This window comes from Schistocerca gregaria, chromosome X (genome assembly GCF_023897955.1).
Source record: "Schistocerca gregaria isolate iqSchGreg1 chromosome X, iqSchGreg1.2, whole genome shotgun sequence".
In the NCBI taxonomy this organism is placed as follows: Eukaryota; Metazoa; Arthropoda; class Insecta; order Orthoptera; family Acrididae; genus Schistocerca; species Schistocerca gregaria.
The window spans coordinates 803,423,539-803,442,698 of NC_064931.1; the positions used below are offsets into that span (position 1 = coordinate 803,423,539).

General features: G+C 39.7%; 1 protein-coding gene across 6 annotated transcripts in view; it reads right to left on the reverse strand.

Annotated features, from left to right (window-relative positions):
- The window catches only part of LOC126297438 (SRSF protein kinase 3-like), a 367,448-nt gene that overhangs the window by 147,868 nt on the left and 200,420 nt on the right, over positions 1-19,160 (reverse strand). For all 6 annotated transcript variants that reach the window (XM_049988286.1, XM_049988284.1, XM_049988287.1 and 3 more), the window contains one exon: positions 3,486-3,648. In XM_049988286.1, the coding sequence (XP_049844243.1) occupies positions 3,486-3,648 (163 nt within the window). The remainder of the gene's footprint in view (positions 1-3,485; positions 3,649-19,160) is intronic.

A 19,160-nucleotide genomic window follows, 5' to 3' on the forward strand; every position in this document is an offset into this window, starting at 1 on the left:
GTTAACAGTTCTGACGTCACGATTATCAGAGGCAATTTGTTGTTATGAAGCATTGCATAATCTTCCTAAAGCCTTTGACAAATTTAGCTGTTGGCAGACGCTTGTATGAGCACTGTGTTTTGTTGTTGTACGTAGTGCATTTCCTTTGCAACTGATGTTTTATTTTTGTGTTTTTCTCTCATTCATGTGTTATTGCTGCAGTATTATTCTGCAGTAGCAAGATACAGTAATATCCTTTGTTAGAGCATTGGTTCTTACCAGCCAACATTACAAAAATTTAACTGAAAACTAAAACAATGAAGAATTCCTGGAATTCTAAAAAATTCCCAAGTTTTTTTCCGGTTTTCTCTCGGATGAAAAAATTCCCGGGTTTTCCCCGGATCTCCCAGTTGTCCCTGGTCGTATACACCTTGCTACTGTAGTGTAATATGAAGAATGACAAAGTATACCAATAAAATGATTTTAGTGTCCAGACGCGACAATTAATCAACATATAGGTTTATTGTGGCAGAGAGTAAAACAGTAAAACCTCATTAAAATGTTTCCATATAACGTGCTTTCCCATGTAAAACTAAAACCAACTCTAGTCCCACAAAACCTTTCACAACAGCCTACATAAAGTGTCTCCAATTTATAGGGCTCCACTCCCATCTAAGATACACTACCCCTTTGCCAGCAGTGTGTTTTCATGAAGCTCCAGGATGTCCCTTGTCTTCCTGTGGGGGGAGGGGGAGAAGATTAGTGTTTATTGTCCCATCAACATCAAGGTCATTAGAGACAGAGCACAAGCTCCGATTAGGGATGGATGGAGAAGGAAAGCAGCCATGCCATTTCAAAGGAACTATCCCGGCATTTTCCTTAAGTGATTTAAGGGGGTTGGGTTGTTTGCAGGAGGAGACCAGACAGCGAGGTCATCAGTCTCATCAGATTAGGGAAGGACGGGGAAGAAAGTCAGCCGTGCCCTTTCAAAGGAACCATCCCAGCATTTGACTGGAGCAATTTAGGGAAATCACAGAAAACCTAAATCAGGATGGCCAGACGTGGGATTGAACCATCGTCCTCCCGAATGCGAGTCCAGTGTGCTAATCACTGCACTACTCCACTTGTTGGTGATGGGGGACTACATCAGGTAACACAAGGGAAAAGGTGGGATGCTATGAACTCGACATGGGAAATCTCCCTCCTAGCCACATTCCAGACTTTCAGCTGTCAACCACATTCCACTTTTCCTTATGTGAGTAGTCCACATACAAAAATAATTCATTATGACCAAATAAATTACTGAATTACATATTCAAATGACACTGACATTAAAATTTTGCCTGTGTACAATTACTTCTCCCCTCTGTTCTCTCAACATACCACACCCACATATAATGAAATGCTCTAAAGTTTCCAGCTGGATGGCAATGCTGAGATACCACAACCATTTTGAGAATTGTTGTAGTCATCACACTGGCTGCAAACCTGAGAGCTTTTCATCAGTAACACACCTGGATAGTCTTTATTCATACATAAAGACATCTCACTTTCACTTCCTCTCTACATTTTCTACATCTTCCTCTTCCTTCCGCAAGAAGGCAACTCTGGTTACCAAAACATAAGATTTGTCATTTACTTAAGTAGCCCAATTATAATTTTTGTTTTTGGTTGAAAGACCTACCGTCCCACAGTAAATGAACATTAAAAAATAAATAAGTAAATATAAGAACCACATGAACTCTATACAAACAGCAATTACATTTAGTTATTTATGTAACACCACAGGATTTTCATACAAGATGGCCAAGGAGGAATGGTCAGTCTTCAGGGATATGACAGGAATGAACATTTGAAGCAAAAAACCTTCATATGGACATATCCCCTGTTCTGAATGGTTTCTGAGATATGGCACATTTCATGTACATTGCCAGTAGTTTTCTGTATTATTCAGTACATTGTCAGATTTACACATGTACAACAGATAGTAAACATTACAAAACGTATTTTTCAAAGCATCACCTGAAAAAAAAAAATGCATTTTTAACACATTCAACTGTAATCACTACTACACATCAGATTACAGCTGTTCTACAGTTCACAATAAACAATAAAACAACCCAATGTCAACTCTATGTGTTTCCTAATGAGGACAGCAGCATCCACGATGCAACCAAGCAGTTCATCTCATGTATTCACTTTTAGTTTGTACACCTCAGACTTCATCCAATCCCATAAACAGATCTAATTGTGTAAGGTCTGGCAATCTTGGTGGTCAATTAATTGTACTACCATAACCAATCCAGCAATAGGATAAATGCAGAGGGGCTATGCTGGATGTACATTGCAGTCCATGTGGCCACAGGAACATCCTCGAAGTGTTCAGCAAACGAATTTTCCAAAATAATTCTCTCTCCACATTTGCTTGTCTAAAATGACTGGACCTGTCAAGGAGTTACTGATCATGCTGAACCAAAACGCTGATCGAAAAACTGTCTTGGAAATTGGTATCCACTGTAGCATGTGGATTTTCCACCAATCACAGATGATTATTACATACATTGTTGATTCCATTCCATGTAAATGTGGCATCATCAGTGAATAGTATTAATGGAAGCAAATGACAGCTGTCATTTAATCAGACAAAAAATATTCCAGCTGTGCAGCATTGTTACCGATGTGAATATAGTGGACACACTGTATTTGAATTGTGTCCAAGTTTTCCGCATGTAATATCACCATCACATGTCTGTGGGACATTTATACATGCACAAAGTCACTGTGTGCTGGTAACAGGACTATGCTGCACCATTCAAACAATATGTTACTGTTCTTGCACTGGCTGTTCAACAACATGTTCAGAACAAAAATGAGAACATGCAAGAATACCTGCTTCATGCGATGTGCCGAAAACTCTGATAAGTACCAGACAATCAGGAATTTGATGTGTCCGAAAGTGCCAACAGCATTCTTTGACAGCAGAATTTGTAAACATACACCATATCTGCATATTCTTCATTAGTGTATACATATGGCATTTTAGCTAGTGTGTGCACAAACACAGTTTACCAATGCTTCTCTCTGATATACTCTCAATCCCCACTACTTCACTCAAAACACCCCATAGACAACTGCACATTCACTGAAATAGTTTACTGGCAAAAACACATCTCGAGCAAAGATGTTGCAAACAACAAGGCAGGTTGGGCTAGAATACAACATCAAGGAGTTTGGGTGGGTAAGACAAACACTTAAGAGTAACCAGCCCACAAACAAATGTACATTAACTATGTTCTCTCACAGAAACCATTCGGAATAGATCATATGTCTTCTTCATATGAACATTCCTGTCATATCCCTCAATACTGACCATTCCTCGTGGGACAACCTCTACAAGAAAATTATATAAACTTTTAAAAATTCTAATGTCTTTCTTTGCTATGTCATGATATGAAATTTTCCATCAACAGTCCATCACAATTGTTAAAAATGAATTTTTATCATACCTAATGACCCAGGGAGCTTCAAACCCATTTTATGCCATTGGGTAGCTTCTGCAGCTAGTTTTCGTATGTAACTTTCATCAACACACAGAAGCACATTTTCTGGCTTAATATCTGTGTGTATTATTTTGCACTTGACATGCAAATAATCTAGGCCTTCTAAAACCTATAAATGAGACAGTAATATCTGAATTACTTACTAGCAAGAAATAGACACAAAATTAGTTGCCATGGTTTTTAAATGAATATGAAGTTTATTAAAAAACATCAGTTTTCAAACACATTTATGGAAAAAATTAGAAAAAAAAAACATTTAATGTTTTAGTTATTACACACGCACACACGAACACACACACACACACACACACACACACACACACACACACACACACAATATTTATCATCACATACACAAAATGCAAAACATTAAACTTGTTACAAGAATTTTTTAATTTTAATAGCTTATGTAATGTTAATATACCACAATTCTGTTAAAAGTGTATTGTGTAAATGAAAATTATCAATTAAAATATAGAAAGCAAATTTGCTAAACATCAGGGGATGTATTACAAATGCCTCTGACCAAGAAGAACCCTTGTGCCCTTTTGCATTAACATTCATAAACCACAGAAAGCCAGAATCATGATGTTTATACATTGTACATAGTATGACAATGCTCTCCCTATTAATTTAGCTTATGATTTTTCAGTATTACAATTGCTGAACAAAACAACATGTGGGGGGAAAAAAAATTAATTATGCGTGCTCCAGTCCTGTATTATTTCAGATTTTACTGCACTGTGAAAGGGGCTTAACCTAATATCTGCACTGTACACAATATCAAGTAAATTACTTAAAAAGCAAACTGTAGTCCTAGTCATTCAGTGAACTATCTCTCTCACAGAATTAGGTATAGCACAGTTCCACTTGGAACATAGCATATGTTGTTACCATACATTGGAAGGGTGGAAAATGGCCAGAGATAAACTGCTAATTTCATTGAATTTAAGGAGATAGGAGTGAGTGTGTCCATGGCAAAGATGTCACTGTACTCACTGAATATTAATTTACACTGTAACTTGAGAGACAGAATGCGAAGGACAGTGGGAATCCAGTATTCTGAATTATCTCATTTACGGGTATAAACATGGTGATGGTATCATATTGCCTGAGCATTCAGTTACCTATGCTCATTAATACTTAAACCCAAAGAATCTAAACCAGCAATTATTTTAGCAAAAAAATTATATAGAATATCACCAAAATAACCAACTAGGAATAACATTTTGACACATACCAAAAGAAATAAATTAGTACCCACATAAGAAAAGAAGTAAGTTAATAGAATGCAAAACATTTCTTATGCAATTGAAATCCGATATGTTTTCATACCATGTTGACTCTTGGAGATAAACAACTAACAAAACTTCACTCTTGCATAGTCTCATAAAAGCCTCTACCTACACGAAGCCTACCACCCATCAACAATACATCTAGTCCAATAGTTAACATTCCTTCCGTACTAAAAGGTCTCTTCCTTACAGTCTGGCCACACACAGATGGTGCATCTGCAGTGATGAGGAATCCCTGGCATAGTATGATGAAGGCCTTACTAAGATCTTCACCAAGAGGCACTCTCTCCCCAACATAGATCAGAAATAAATCTCCCTCGCCATATTCCATCCAGTCCCTCTTTCTCCACCATTTCCATTAACCAGCTGTAGAGGAACACGCCTCCAATTACCCAACATAACCCCACACTAGAAAAATTTAAACAAATCCTCATAAATGGCTTCACCTACCTTTACCACCACCTTAAAATAAGGAATACCCATCCCAAAAGCATTCTCAACTTTCCAAAAAAAATGGTATTCCACTGTCCACACAATCTATGACACACACAACTGTCTGCCCAAGATGCCACCAGGCCCCAAATGTGAGCAACTTTTGTTATTTAAATTTTACAAAGAAGTTGCCTTTTTGTCCATCGCCTGTTCCCTCATATGACTACGATTGACTGGTTTATTCTGAAATAGGCCAAATCATCTTCAGCAAAGCTGCCCTGCCAATCAAATCACAACACAGGACTGACTCATGAAACTGAGGGCTCTCGGAGCCGTAGCCAAAAAAATCTTGCTCTCCTGTTCTGAGCCACCGCTTGGAGCGGATGCTAAGCGGCGTAATTTCTTTACCTCTGCATTTCCCTTTTCATTTGAGATGGCTACTGAATTTGCCTTCTCTTGTCCCCTTGGCAATCCTTACCACATAATCTTCATGAGCAAACATTTTTCCTGAGACACTGAAAAACTGTTGTCAAGCCCCTCCATACAAAAGGTATGACCTGTTCCACTGCTGATAAAATTTTCCAAAACTTTTGAGAAGGTGATGAGTTTATAACAGTATCTCACCTGAGCAACAATAATATTCTCTGTTAATCACAGTTTGGATTTCGGAAGAATTGTTCTACGAAGTATCCATTCACATGCTCACTCAACAAATTTTACAAGCATTAAATGACAAAACAGTGCCACTGCTACTTTCTGTGAGCTATATAAGGCATATGACTAAGTGAGTCACAATATTCTCCTAGATAAACATAGATTTTATGGGACACACAATGTAGCAAATCAATGGATAATATTGTATCTAACAAAAAGAACGCAGAACACGTTATACTTTTTTCAACCATAGTTGTCTGTGGTCATTATTCTGAGTGGGGGAGATATCATCTATGGAGGTTCCCAAGGCTTAATCTTAGGTCTGCTGTTGTTCCTCATACACACAAACTATGCTCCATCTAATAAACAACAAACAGAATTAGTTCTTTTTCCAGAAGACACTAGTACAGCAATTATTCCTGGCACACATACAGAAATGGAAGAAATCATAAACAATGTTGTTTATAATGCTGCAATGTAAGAATAAAATGTGATGCTCACTCATGATCATCTTTTAGAGATCTGTTTAATGAGTTAGGCTTTTGATTACTGCTTCACAATATATTTTTTTCCTCATGAGGTCTGTTGTAAATAATCAACTGCAGTTAAAAAAGAACAATGATGTACACAGTTACAATACTAGTACTGGTAACATAAAGACTGTTGTTATTTACATGTGTACAAAGTGCACCTCATGCCTGCTTGTGTTATGAAAATCGGTGCACCCACTCGACAGTTAAAGTTGCCTTAGCACAAAAAGGGGTATACAATGCCGAAAAAAAATTTTTTTGATAACTTACCCACTAATATAAAAGGTCTGACTGACAGCACATTAAAATTTGAAAACAAACTGACCCCACTCTCTATAAGAATTTCTGTTGTTCTAATGTGTAAAATGTGGTGAGTAGGAATTAATAACTCACACCTAAATATTTAATAACATTAGCAGTAGTAGTAGTAAAATTTATAAATGTTCAAGTTGGCATATTTACAATTTAATGCATGAATTGAATGTAAAATGACTCATTCCACATCATTACAATTTATTGTACAGATGATCCATGGAACAGGAAATTAACTAACTAACAAGCAAAAGAACAGCCTGAAAGAACATTTTACATAAATGCCACTTCGGTTAGGCCACCTATAAAAGCAGAAATTGAAAAGAAACTTTAACACCTGTGTAAGGCAGATCAGGATACATTGTACCCTACATTCTAACTGAATTTGTAATTTTGAAGGATAGAAACAACTTCCAGCAACTTCTGTAATGCACCACAAGATTCCTCTGCTTGTGTCTGTGTATGTGCGGATGGATATATATATGTGTGTGTGTGTGTGTGTGTGTGTGTGTGTGTGTGTGTGTGTGCGCGCGCGCGCGCGAGTGTACACCTGTCCTTTTTTTTTCCCCTAAGGGAAGTCTTTCCGCTCCCGGGATTGGAATGACTCCTTACCCTCTCCCTTAAAACCCACATCCTTTCGTCTTTCCCTCTCCTTCCTGAAGAAGCAACCATCGGTTGCGAAAGCTAGTAATTCTGTGTGTGTGTTTGTGTGTTTTGTTCATTGTGCCTGTCTGCTGGCGCTTTCCCGCTTGGTAAGTCTTGGAATCTTTGTTTTTAATATATTTTTCCCATGTGGAAGTTTCTTTCTATTTTATTTAGAACCTTGGTTTAAGATATTCAACACACAGAAATTTTATCAATAAATTAATTCTACTTTTATAACATTGAACATTGCTATAATGCTATCCTTAAAAATATTCTAATTATCAAATAATCCCAGCAATCAGTCATTTTGCCTTGACAGATATACCTTACAGTAGCAAGATCATGTACTCTTCTTCTGTGCCAACAATAGGTCATGAGCAGCTTTATACTCCTGCAGGATTCAGTAAGAGAGAACGAGTCGACAGAAGCGTCACAGCTCTCAGACTTGTCATACTCGCAGAACTACAGGGGGAATGCGGAAAGCCCAGAAGCATTTATATAACAGCAGATTCTTGATTTGTGAAGTATGCAATCCATAACCCAAAACTCATACTCGCTCAATTTCTAATCCCTACTAAGCAGGAATAAAAATAGAGAGAGCAATTTTAAGAATATAGAAGCATATACAACTAGTGTCAGGATAGTTAGTGCCTACAGGAAAATTAAGGAGGCCTTTGGAGGGAAGAGAAGCAGCTGTATTAATATCGAGAGCTCAGATACAAAATTATTACTAAGCAAAGAAGTCGGCACTGGAAAGTGGAAGGAGAATGTAAATGAGCTATAGAAGGGAAATGAACTTGAAGGCAGTGTTATAGAAAGGGAAGAGGATGATGATGATGATGATGATGATGATGATATAGGAGGTATGATACTGCAAGATTAATTAGATGGAGCACGTACATAGCATTTTGTCAGAACTGCTGATATGCTTGGTGTAACAGAGGTATAGGACAAGTGAAATATCCTCAGACTTCAAGAGGAATGTAATAATTCCAGTTCCAAAGAAAGCAGATACTTACAGTTGTGATTATTACCGAATTATCAGTTTAATGAGTCATGGCTGCAAAATGCTAACACAAATTATCTACACACGAGTAGAGAAATTGGTAGAAGCTGACCTCAGGGAAGATCAGTTTCTGTTCTGGAAAAATTTTGGAATACATGAGATAATATTGAGCCTGTGACCAATCTTTGAAGGTAAGTTAGGAAAAGGCAAACCCTTTAAACTTGAGGATAGCTTTTGACAATACTAACTGGAATGCACTCTCATTCTGAAGGCAGCAGGTTTAAAATACGTGGAATGGAAGGCTATTTACAACTCATACAGAGACCAGACAGCAGTTATAAGAGTCCAGGAGAATGAATGGGATGCAGTCGTTGAGAAGGGAGTGAGACCTGGTTGTAGGGGTCCCCAATGTTGGTCAGTCTATAAACTGAGCAGGCAGTAAAGGAAACCAAAGAAAAATTTAGAAATGGAGTAAAGTTCAGAGAGAAGAAATATAAATTTTAAGTTTGCTGATTACACTGTAATTCTCTCAGAGACAGGAAAGGACTTAGAAGAGCAGTTCAGTGGGATGGACAGCATCTTGAAAGGAGGATATAAGATGAAAATCAAGAAAAGCAAAACAAGGTTAATGGAACATAGTTGAATTAAATCAGGTGATGCTGAGGGAAATGAGAAACTTAAAGCAGAAGATGAAATTTGCTATTTGGACATTAAAATAACCGATGATGGCCAAAGTAGAGATGATATAACATTCAGACTGGCAACAGCGAGAAAATCATTTCTGAAGAAGAGAAATTTGATTTCAGTGTTAGTAAGTCCTTTCTTAAGGTATTTGTCTGGAGTGTAGCCATGTATGGAAATGGAACATGAACAATAAACAGTTCATACAAGAAGAGAAAAGGAACTTCTGAAATGTGGTGCTACAGAAGAATGCTGAAGATTATAGTGCATTTAAGTGATACTTTTGATGTTGGGCTCACCAGAGGGGACATGACACCATTGCCCGCGTAACACCAATCGCAAGCTGGCTTTCCCTGCCACTCTGCCAACTGTTTGATTGGTAATGTACCCCTGTTGCCATGCCAGGGATAAACAGTACCATGTGGTGTCATGCTTTAGATGCTTCTGCGTTCATTAGTTCTCTTTGTCAAGTGTTACTTTTTGTCGTTGAAGTGCTCTACATCTACATCTACATCTACATCTACATCCGTACTCCGCAAGCCACCTGACGGTGTGTGGCGGAGGGTACCCTGAGTACCTCTATCGGTTCTCCCTTCTATTCCAGTCTCGTATTGTACGTGGAAAGAAGGATTGTCGGTATGCTTCTGTGTGGGCTCTAATCTCTCTGATTTTATCCTCATGGTCTCTTCGCGAGATATACGTAGGAGGGAGCAATATACTGCTTGACTCTTCGGTGAAGGTATGTTCTCGAAACTTCAACAAAAGCCCGTACCGAGCTACTGAGCGTCTCTCCTGCAGAGTCTTCCACTGGAGTTTATCTATCATCTCCGTAACGCTTTCGCAATTACTAAATGATCCTGTAACGAAGCGCGCTGCTCTCCGTTGGATCTTCTCTATCTCTTCTATCAACCCTACCTGGTGCGGATCCCACACTGCTGAGCAGTATTCAAGCATTGGGCGAACAAGCGTACTGTAACCTACTTCCTTTGTTGTCGGATTGCATTTCCTTAGGATTCTTCCAATTAATCTCAGTCTGGCATCTGCTTTACCGACGATCAAGTTTATATGATCATTCCATTTTAAATCACTCCTAATGCGTACTCCCAGATAATTTATGGAATTAACTGCTTCCAGTTGCTGACCTGCTATTTTGTAGCTAAATGATAAGGGACCTATCTTTCTATGTATTCGCATCACATTACACTTTGCTACATTGAGATTCAATTGCCATTCCGTGCACCATGCGTCAATTCGCTGCAGATCCTCCTGCATTTCAGTACAATTTTCCATTGTTGCAACCTCTCGATACACCACAGCATCATCTGCAAAAAGCCTCAGTGAACTTCCGATGTCATCCACCAGGTCATTTATGTATATTGTGAATAGCAACGGTCCTATGACACTCTCCTGCGGCACACCTGAAATCACTCTTACTTCGGAAGACTTCTCTCCATTGAGAATGACGTGCTGCGTTCTGTTATCTAGGAACTCCTCAATCCAATCACACAATTGATCTGATAGTCCGTATGCTCTTACTTTGTTCATTAAACGACTATGGGGAACTGTGTCAAACGCCTTGCGGAAGTCAAGAAACACGGCATCTACCTGTGAACCCATGTCTAAGGCCCTCTGAGTCTCGTGGACGAATAGCGCGAGCTGGGTTTCACACGATCGTCTTTTTCGAAACCCATGCTGATTCCTACAGAGTAGATTTCTAGTCTCCAGAAAAGACATTATACTCGAACATAATACGTGTTCCAAAATTCTACAACTGATCGACGTTAGAGATATAGGTCTATAGTTCTGCACATCTGTTCGACGTCCCTTCTTGAGAACTGGGATGACCTGTGCCCTTTTCCAATCCTTTGGAACGCTTCGCTCTTCTAGAGACCTACGGTACACCGCTGCAAGAAGGGGGGCAAGTTCCTTCGCGTACTCTGTGTAAAATCGAACTGGTATCCCATCAGGACCAGCGGCCTTTCCTCTTTTGAGTGATTTTAATTGTTTCTCTATCCCTCTGTCGTCTACTTCGATATCTACCATTTTGTCAACTGTGCGACAATCTAGAGAAGGAAGCACAGTGCAGTCTTCCTCTGTGAAACAGCTTTGGAAGAAGACATTTAGTAATTCGGCCTTTAGTCTGTCATCCTCTGTTTCAGTACCATTTTGGTCACAGAGTGTCTGGACATTTTGTTTTGATCCACCTACCGCTTTGACATAGGACCAAAATTTCTTAGGATTTTCTGCCAAGTCAGTACATAGAACGTTACTTTCGAATTCATTGAAAGCCTCTCGCATAGCCCTCCTCACACTACATTTCGCTTCGCGTAATTTTTGTTTGTCTGCAAGGCTTTGGCTATGTTTATGTTTGCTGTGAAGTTCCCTTTGCTTCCGCAGCAGTTTTCTAACTCGGTTGTTGTACCACAGTGGCTCTTTTCCATCTCTTACGATCTTGCTTGGCACATACTCATCTAATGCATATTGTACCATGGTTTTGAACTTTGTCCACTGATCCTCAACACTATCTGCACTTGAGACAAAACTTTTGTGTTGAGCCGTCAGGTACTCTGTAATCTGCTTTTTGTCACTTTTGCTAAACAGAAAAATCTTCCTACCTTTTTTAATATTTCTATTTACGGCTGAAATCATCGACGCAGTAACCGCTTTATGATCGCTGATTCCCTGTTCTGCATTAACTGATTCAAATAGTTCGGGTCTGTTTGTCACCAGAAGGTCTAATATATTATCGCCACGAGTCGGTTTTCTGTTTAACTGCTCAAGGTAGTTTTCAGATAAAGCACTTAAAAATATTTCACTGGATTCTTTGTCCCTGCCACCCGTTATGAACGTTTGAGTCTCCCAGTCTATATCCGGCAAATTAAAATCTCCACCCAGAACTATAACATGGTGGGGAAATCTACTCGAAATATTTTCCAAATTATTCTTCAGGTGCTGAGCCACAACAGCTGCTGAGCCCGGGGGCCTATAGAGACATCCAATTACCATGTTTGAGCCTGCTTTAACCGTGACCTTCACCCAAATCATTTCACAATTCGAATCTCCGTCAATTTCCTTCGATACTATTGCACTTCTTATCTGCAGTGGTCAGGTGTTGTGAACGAGTGTTTTTGTGTTGGCGGTGTGTTGATGATAACAGTGTAGCATGTCTGAACACAAGATTCGCAGTAAGAGAGGTCATCCAAGAACATGTTCACCGGCTATGAAGATATCAAGCATTGGAGGGGAAATTCCAATCCATGGTCAAGGTCACGAATTTGTGCGCTATGTGTGCCCTTATTCTGAACTTGAGTGCAATAATGGCAGTCCGATGTTAAAAAAGTCATGCTGCAAACAACATTCATTGATTTACAGTGATGAGAATTGGCAAGGAGCATGAAAGAAAGGAAGACCCGAGTGAAGAAGCAACACCAGGTCATTCTTTATTAGAAATGCCAGGCAAGAAAAGATGTTACTACAGTTGGGTAATGAAGACGGATGCATTTCAGCAGGACGCAATTTTCAGATGTGTACGCTTATGATCAGTACAAGGAACACCCTACTTTAAGTAAAATACTTTTCAGTCTCAAAGAAGCAGAGCTGTTCAATAGAGTAGGTCGTCACCTTGAAATTGTTTACACGAGCTTGGTTTCTGGCACGAAAAGTTTTCGTCTCGGATATTTATCATCGAGAGAAGTGATATATTGGCCTGGAGAGGCCGATTTCTGCAATCAGTGAGGAACATTTTGTTCGAAGACATTGTGTGGCAGGACGAGACAAGGGTTAATGCATGGCACATGTTGACAAGGGGTGGATAGATCACACAGCACGAGGAACAGTGAAGGCACCTATAGGCAAGAGTGACAGGATAATTGACCTCCACACTGGCTCTGCTTGTAGCTTCATTCATTTATTCATTCATTTATTTATTGCTATTCCGTTCCAGAAAGCAAGTAATTACCATGAGGAAATGAGTGCCATGGTTTTAATGGAGTGGTTTTCCAATGTTCTGCTGCAGAATATTCCTCCCAATGTAACAACAGTAATGGACAATGCGCCATACCGCTCTGTTGTGGTAAAACTCTGATAATGCAGTGAAGAAAAGCACATATTTTGCTCAGGGTGCAAAGAAATGTTCCATCCGATAAAGTTGAACCTGGCATGAACAAGACAGAGTTAATGGAACTTGTAGCGCTTTACAAGCCAAGAGCTCCACACTGTGAGGTTGATGAACCAGCTACCGATAAAGGGCAAAATGTCATCAGACTTCCTTCATATCACGCTCATTTAAATATGATCCAGAACATATGGATCTAGGTGAAAGGTACTGCAGTAAAAAACAAAAAGCACTTTATGCTCAGTGAGGCTGAAACACTAACGAAAGGAGCCACTGCAAGTGTTACCCCGTGGGACTGGTTTCGAGTTGTCAGCCATATGAAGAAAGTAGTTGAGGAGACCTGGATTTGTAAAGGGCTGCTAGAGGAACAGATTGAACAGATGATAATTTCAGTCAGAGCCAGCACCAGTTGCGAGGAAGAGGACGGCAATGGTTCTTCCACTGGGGTTGCACCATTTACACCATAACTGTGAGTATGTATGAATGATTATTGATTTAACTGTTCTGTTCATTATCGTCATTTCTTTACCACAAAAGAATGTTTGCCTGATGGCCACTAATGTTCACAACCTAAAGTAGGCGCGGCTTTATTGCCACATCCTGATGCAATCGGCGCATGCTGTCAACTACACTTACCCCTGCGGAACTGTCTAAAGTCACAACTTATTTTAAACACACTATAGATGGGTATGTCGTGTACTAATGAGGAGGTACTAAATAAAACTTGTGAAGGAAGAAATTTCTGGGTCAACTTGACTAAAAGGAGGGATCTGTTGATAGGACACATTCCGATACATCAAGGAATTGTCAACTTAGTAAATCACAGAGGAAGACCAAGAGATGATTACAGAAAACAGGAGCAAATGGATGTGGGTTGCAGTAGTTATTCGGAGATGAAGAGGCTTGTCCAGGATCGAGTAGCTTGGAGAAACTGTTAAGGAAACAACATCCTTGGTGCTATCTAGTGTCATGGGCATTCACTTATTACTGGAATACGTGAAAAGGATTTGGAGCACTCGGCTGGCAGTACAGTGCGAGCAGAAGCACATTTGTCGTCAATATACACTATTTGTATTGCCTCCTTTTTACTTAGCCAAAGAAGCCTTGAAGCCACTATTAGACAGTGATTTCGAAATCAGCTGTGAAAGTGAATCTGACAATGATTCATTACCATGACCTAGAGCTTCGGCACAATAATCACCTTCTGCTGGCCAATCAATGACTTCAGACATACCCATGTCTTCAGGCACATCACTGTTTACTGGCCTTTCAACGGTGCCAATACCAGGAATATCTGACCACTCATCTGAAGCCAAAGAGGGCAACAAAGAAGAAACCACACCTCCACATATATAACAGAACTTCAAATTCAACTGTGATGGTTTACACATACACTGACAGCACTGCACCGCATTCACCTTGATGGCGCCCGATTTCAGGTGACGGGTGGTGTCTGGCCAGTGGCCAGTACCACAGCAGCACAAGGAAACGCTCGAGCATAAGCTGTTCTGATTGTGACACAGCCACGAACTGTCCAGCGTAATTGTTTCTGGAGGTACTCATTATTACTGGTGGGTAGAATGTGAAGTGAATTATTTTCGATGTTCAATCAGATTCGTAACTTTAGATGAGCAACGAAATGTGGCCTTTTTAAAAAAAAAAAAAAAAAATTAGTTAGTCGCAAACACACAACTACGAGTTTAGAATGCACAATAATTACCACTACACCTAGGGCTCACACAACTCGACGACATCTCGGAAGTAGACAACACTTCCTCCTGACACTTCCACATCTTACAGTGTTGCCATATTGTGCAGATGGCCCGACTTAGCGTTGTCAGGGGCGGTCGGTTTTATTGGCCACCTTAAGTGAATGACTCGGATGTTCATGGTCCTTACACAAAATATACGTTGGTGGCAGTAGGATTGTTCTGTAGTCAGATTCAAATGAAGATTCTCTATGTTTTCTCTATGTTTTCTCAATAGTGTTCCTCGAACAGAACATCGCCTTCCCTCCAAGGATCCCCATTTGAGTTTCTGAAGCATCTCTGTAATACTTGCGTGTTGATCAGACCTAATGGTAACAAATCTAGCGGCCCGCCTCTGAAGTGCTTCAACGTCATCCTTTAATATGACCCAGTGGGAATCCCAGGCACTTGAGAAGTACTCAATAATGGGTCACACTAATGTTTTATACACAGTTTCCTTTACGGGGTGAACCACACTTCCCTAAAACTCTCCCAATAAACCTAAGTCAGCCATTTGCCTTCCCCACTACAATCCTTACATGCTCGTTCCATTCCATGCCTCCTTTTAATATTACATCTAGATATTTAATTGACTTAACTGTGTGAAGTAGCATACTGCTAACATTTTATTTGAAAATTACAGGATTATTTGTCCTACTCACCTACATTAACTCACATTTTTGTACGTTTAGAGCTAGCTGTAATTCATCACACTAATTAGAAATTTTGTACAAGTTGCCTTGTATCCTCCTATAGTCCACACAATGACAACATTTTCTCGTACACCACAGCATCGTTAGCTATCAGCCACAGAAGGAGCCTTCAAGCAACTCACATACATGTGAACCTGTTCCATATTCTCATACTTTTGGTAACAGTATGCATTGAGGCACCATATCAAATACTTTTTGGGAACCCCGAAGTATGGAATCTGCCTGCTGCCCTTCATCCATAGTTCATATAATATCATGTGAAAAGAGGGGCAATATGAGCTTTGCATGGGCAATGCTTTCTAATACCTTGATGATTTGTGGACAGAAGCTTTTCTGTCTCAAGGAACTTTATTATATTTGAACTGAGGATATGTTCAAGAATTCTGCATTAACCCAGTGTTAAGGTTACTGGTCTGTAATAGTGTGTGTCTGTTCTTTTCCCTTCTTTTATACACGTGAGGCAATACTGACCTTACAACTTATCTTAGAAGAAAGATTAAGAAAAGGCAAACCTACATTTCTAGCATTTGTAGACTTACAGAAAGCTTTTGACAATGTTGACTGGAGTACTCTCTTTTAAATTCTAAAGGTGGCAGGGGTAAAATACAGGGAGCGAAAGGCTATTTACAATTTTTACAGAAACCAGATGGCAGTTATAAGAGTCAAGGGACATGAAAGGGAAGCAGTGGTTGGGAAGGGAGTGAGACAGGGTTGTAGCCTATCCCCGATGTTATTCAATCTGTATATTGAGCAAGCAGTAAAGGAAACAAAAGAAAAATTCAGAGTTGGTGTTAAAATCCATGGAGAAGAAATAAAAACTTTGAGGTCCACCGATGACATTGTAATTCTGTCAGAGACAGCAAAGGACTTGGAAGAGCAGTTGAATGGGATAGACAGTGTCTTGAAAGGAGGATATAAGATCAACATCAACAAAAGCAAAACGAAGATAATGGAATGTAGTTGAATTAAATCGGGTGATGATGCGGGAATTAGATTAGGAAATAAGACACTTAAAGTAGTAAAGGAGTTTTGCTATTTGTGAAGCAAAATAACTGATGATGGTCGAAGTAGAGAGGATATAAAATGTAGACTGGCAATGGCAAGAAAAGCGTTTCTGAAGAAGAGAAATTTGTTAGCATCGAGTATAGATTTAAGTGTCAGGAAGTCGTTTCTGAAAGTATTTGTATGGAGTGTAGCCATGTATGGAAGTGAAACGTGGACAATAAATAGTTTGGACAAGACGATAATAGAAGCTTTCGAAATGTGGTGCTACAGAAGAATGATGAAGATTAGATGGGTAGATTACATAACTAATGAGGATGTACTGAATAGAATTGGGGAGAAGTTTGTGGCCCAACTTGACTAGAAGAAGGGACCGGTTGGTAGGACATGTTCTGAGGCATCAAGGGATCACAAATTTAGCCTTGGAGGGCAGTGTGGAAGGTAAAATTACAGAGGGAGACCAAGAGATGAATACACTAAGCAGATTCAGAAGGATGTAGGTTGCAGTAAGTACTGGGAGATGAAGAAGCTTGCACAGGAAAGAGTAGCATGGAGAGCTGCATCAAACCAGTCTCAGGACTGAAGACCACAACAACAACAAACAATATACATGAGTCACCTGTGTTTTTTCCTGCCACTTGGGACTTTGCACTGGGTGGGAGACACACATTATACGCCAGCTAAGTATCTCATCTAACAATGCTAGAGGTCAATAAATCCCTTCTTTTATCAATATTTAAAAACCAAGCTTTAAACATGTACTAATGAATTTTACATTTGGTTCGAATCCTTGTTGTTTAAGTGTTTCAGCTGCTTGTACTCCTTAGAACCACCTCTACAACAATCTTCTTCTACCTTATAGTGCCATCGCCATGACAGTCCATTTCTGCCAACTGTAGCCACCACATGGAGACATATCAATTGTACTCAAGATTTGGATTGTTAAATGGAATTAAAATATTATCATCCCTAGATATAACGCCCAACTGGGATTGTCAAATTCACCTATGGTGAATTCTTTCATGGAGTCAGGAGGAGATGTGTACACCCTAAATGCAAGAAATTTTTAATACTTAAATTTTATCAAGAAGCCACCTTTCCATCCACTGCCTTGCTGCCGATATGACGGCAATCTATTTGTTACAATGGAACAGCCTGAATCATCATCGGTGAAGACGTCCTGTAAATAAAATCACACCACAGAAACACCTGACTTACGAGACATCCGAAAAATATCTCACTCCTGTGTTCCAAACCATCACTTACAGACGGACACTAAATGGCTTACTGTCTTTACCTTGGCATTTCCTTTCTCCTTCGAGATGGGTCTGATGCAACTGGAGTAACCTCAACCCCCACCCCTAGATACTCTCACCCTGTAATCCCTATGAACAAATAAACCAACACAGTTTCTTTTGCTAAACTTGAGTACCACACTCCCACACCACTACCCAATCCTTACTACACTCCCAAGTGGCATGTATCACGCCTGCTCTCAGCCCCTAACCACATGAGCCACACCCCTATGCAAGACTCAGGTGCTAGACCTGTCCTATGAGCTCAACCACCACAACCTGTTCCACTCCCATCACATGTTTATTCTACCTTATTAGAGGAAGGGGCGCATGTAAAGGCAGTCCTGCCATACAGCAACACCCCTGCATCTTCTGCAGAGCCTGAGGAGCAACTAATTGTCCACCTAAATGTCTACTATTAGCCTAATGCTACAGAGCACAACTAATGCCATCTGCATCTTACTTTATCCCCTAAACCATATCAAATAGATGTGATCATCACTGTATGACGTCTTTTGTTTCCACAGTTTTCTTAGTCTCAATTACTGCTGGCCTGTCCAACATCCACCTCCACCCACCCCCATTCCCTCCACCTAACAACATCTTTCTACATCCACATCACACCACCTTTTATCTCACCAACTCTTCAATTCTGTCACAAATTCTACTCAACAACTCCTCACCCCTGTCAGGTTGCAGTGTCGCAGCAATGTAGCCATTGGCTTTGAGCCCCTACCATTGAGCAAAGACATGTCAAATATGTTTATTTTCTTGTCCAACACTCAGCACTTCAACTACATGGTGACTGGTAATCTTGACTCCTTCCACTATCTGTATTCTAACCAGAACTTTCCAGCATCATATTGACATTCAGTATGACAACTGTGATATAATATCTGATATAATAATGCTAATATGGCAGTAAATCACTGCTTTCTGATCATCAGTTCCTCACATTACCACATTTTCTGGACATCAAAGTTCTGGTCTCAGTAAGTGTGATATTAAATAACTGTTTTTATATTGAAACCAAATGCTCTGTTATCACATGTCTTGGCAGGAATGGAAGCAAAACAACACATGCCTAGGTTTCAGACTGAAATGACAATGGTCTTAATAATACGTAGATATATTTTGATACTTCATTCATAACACTTTTGAAGTGCCCATTTTCCAAAACTACCGGCTGGTACA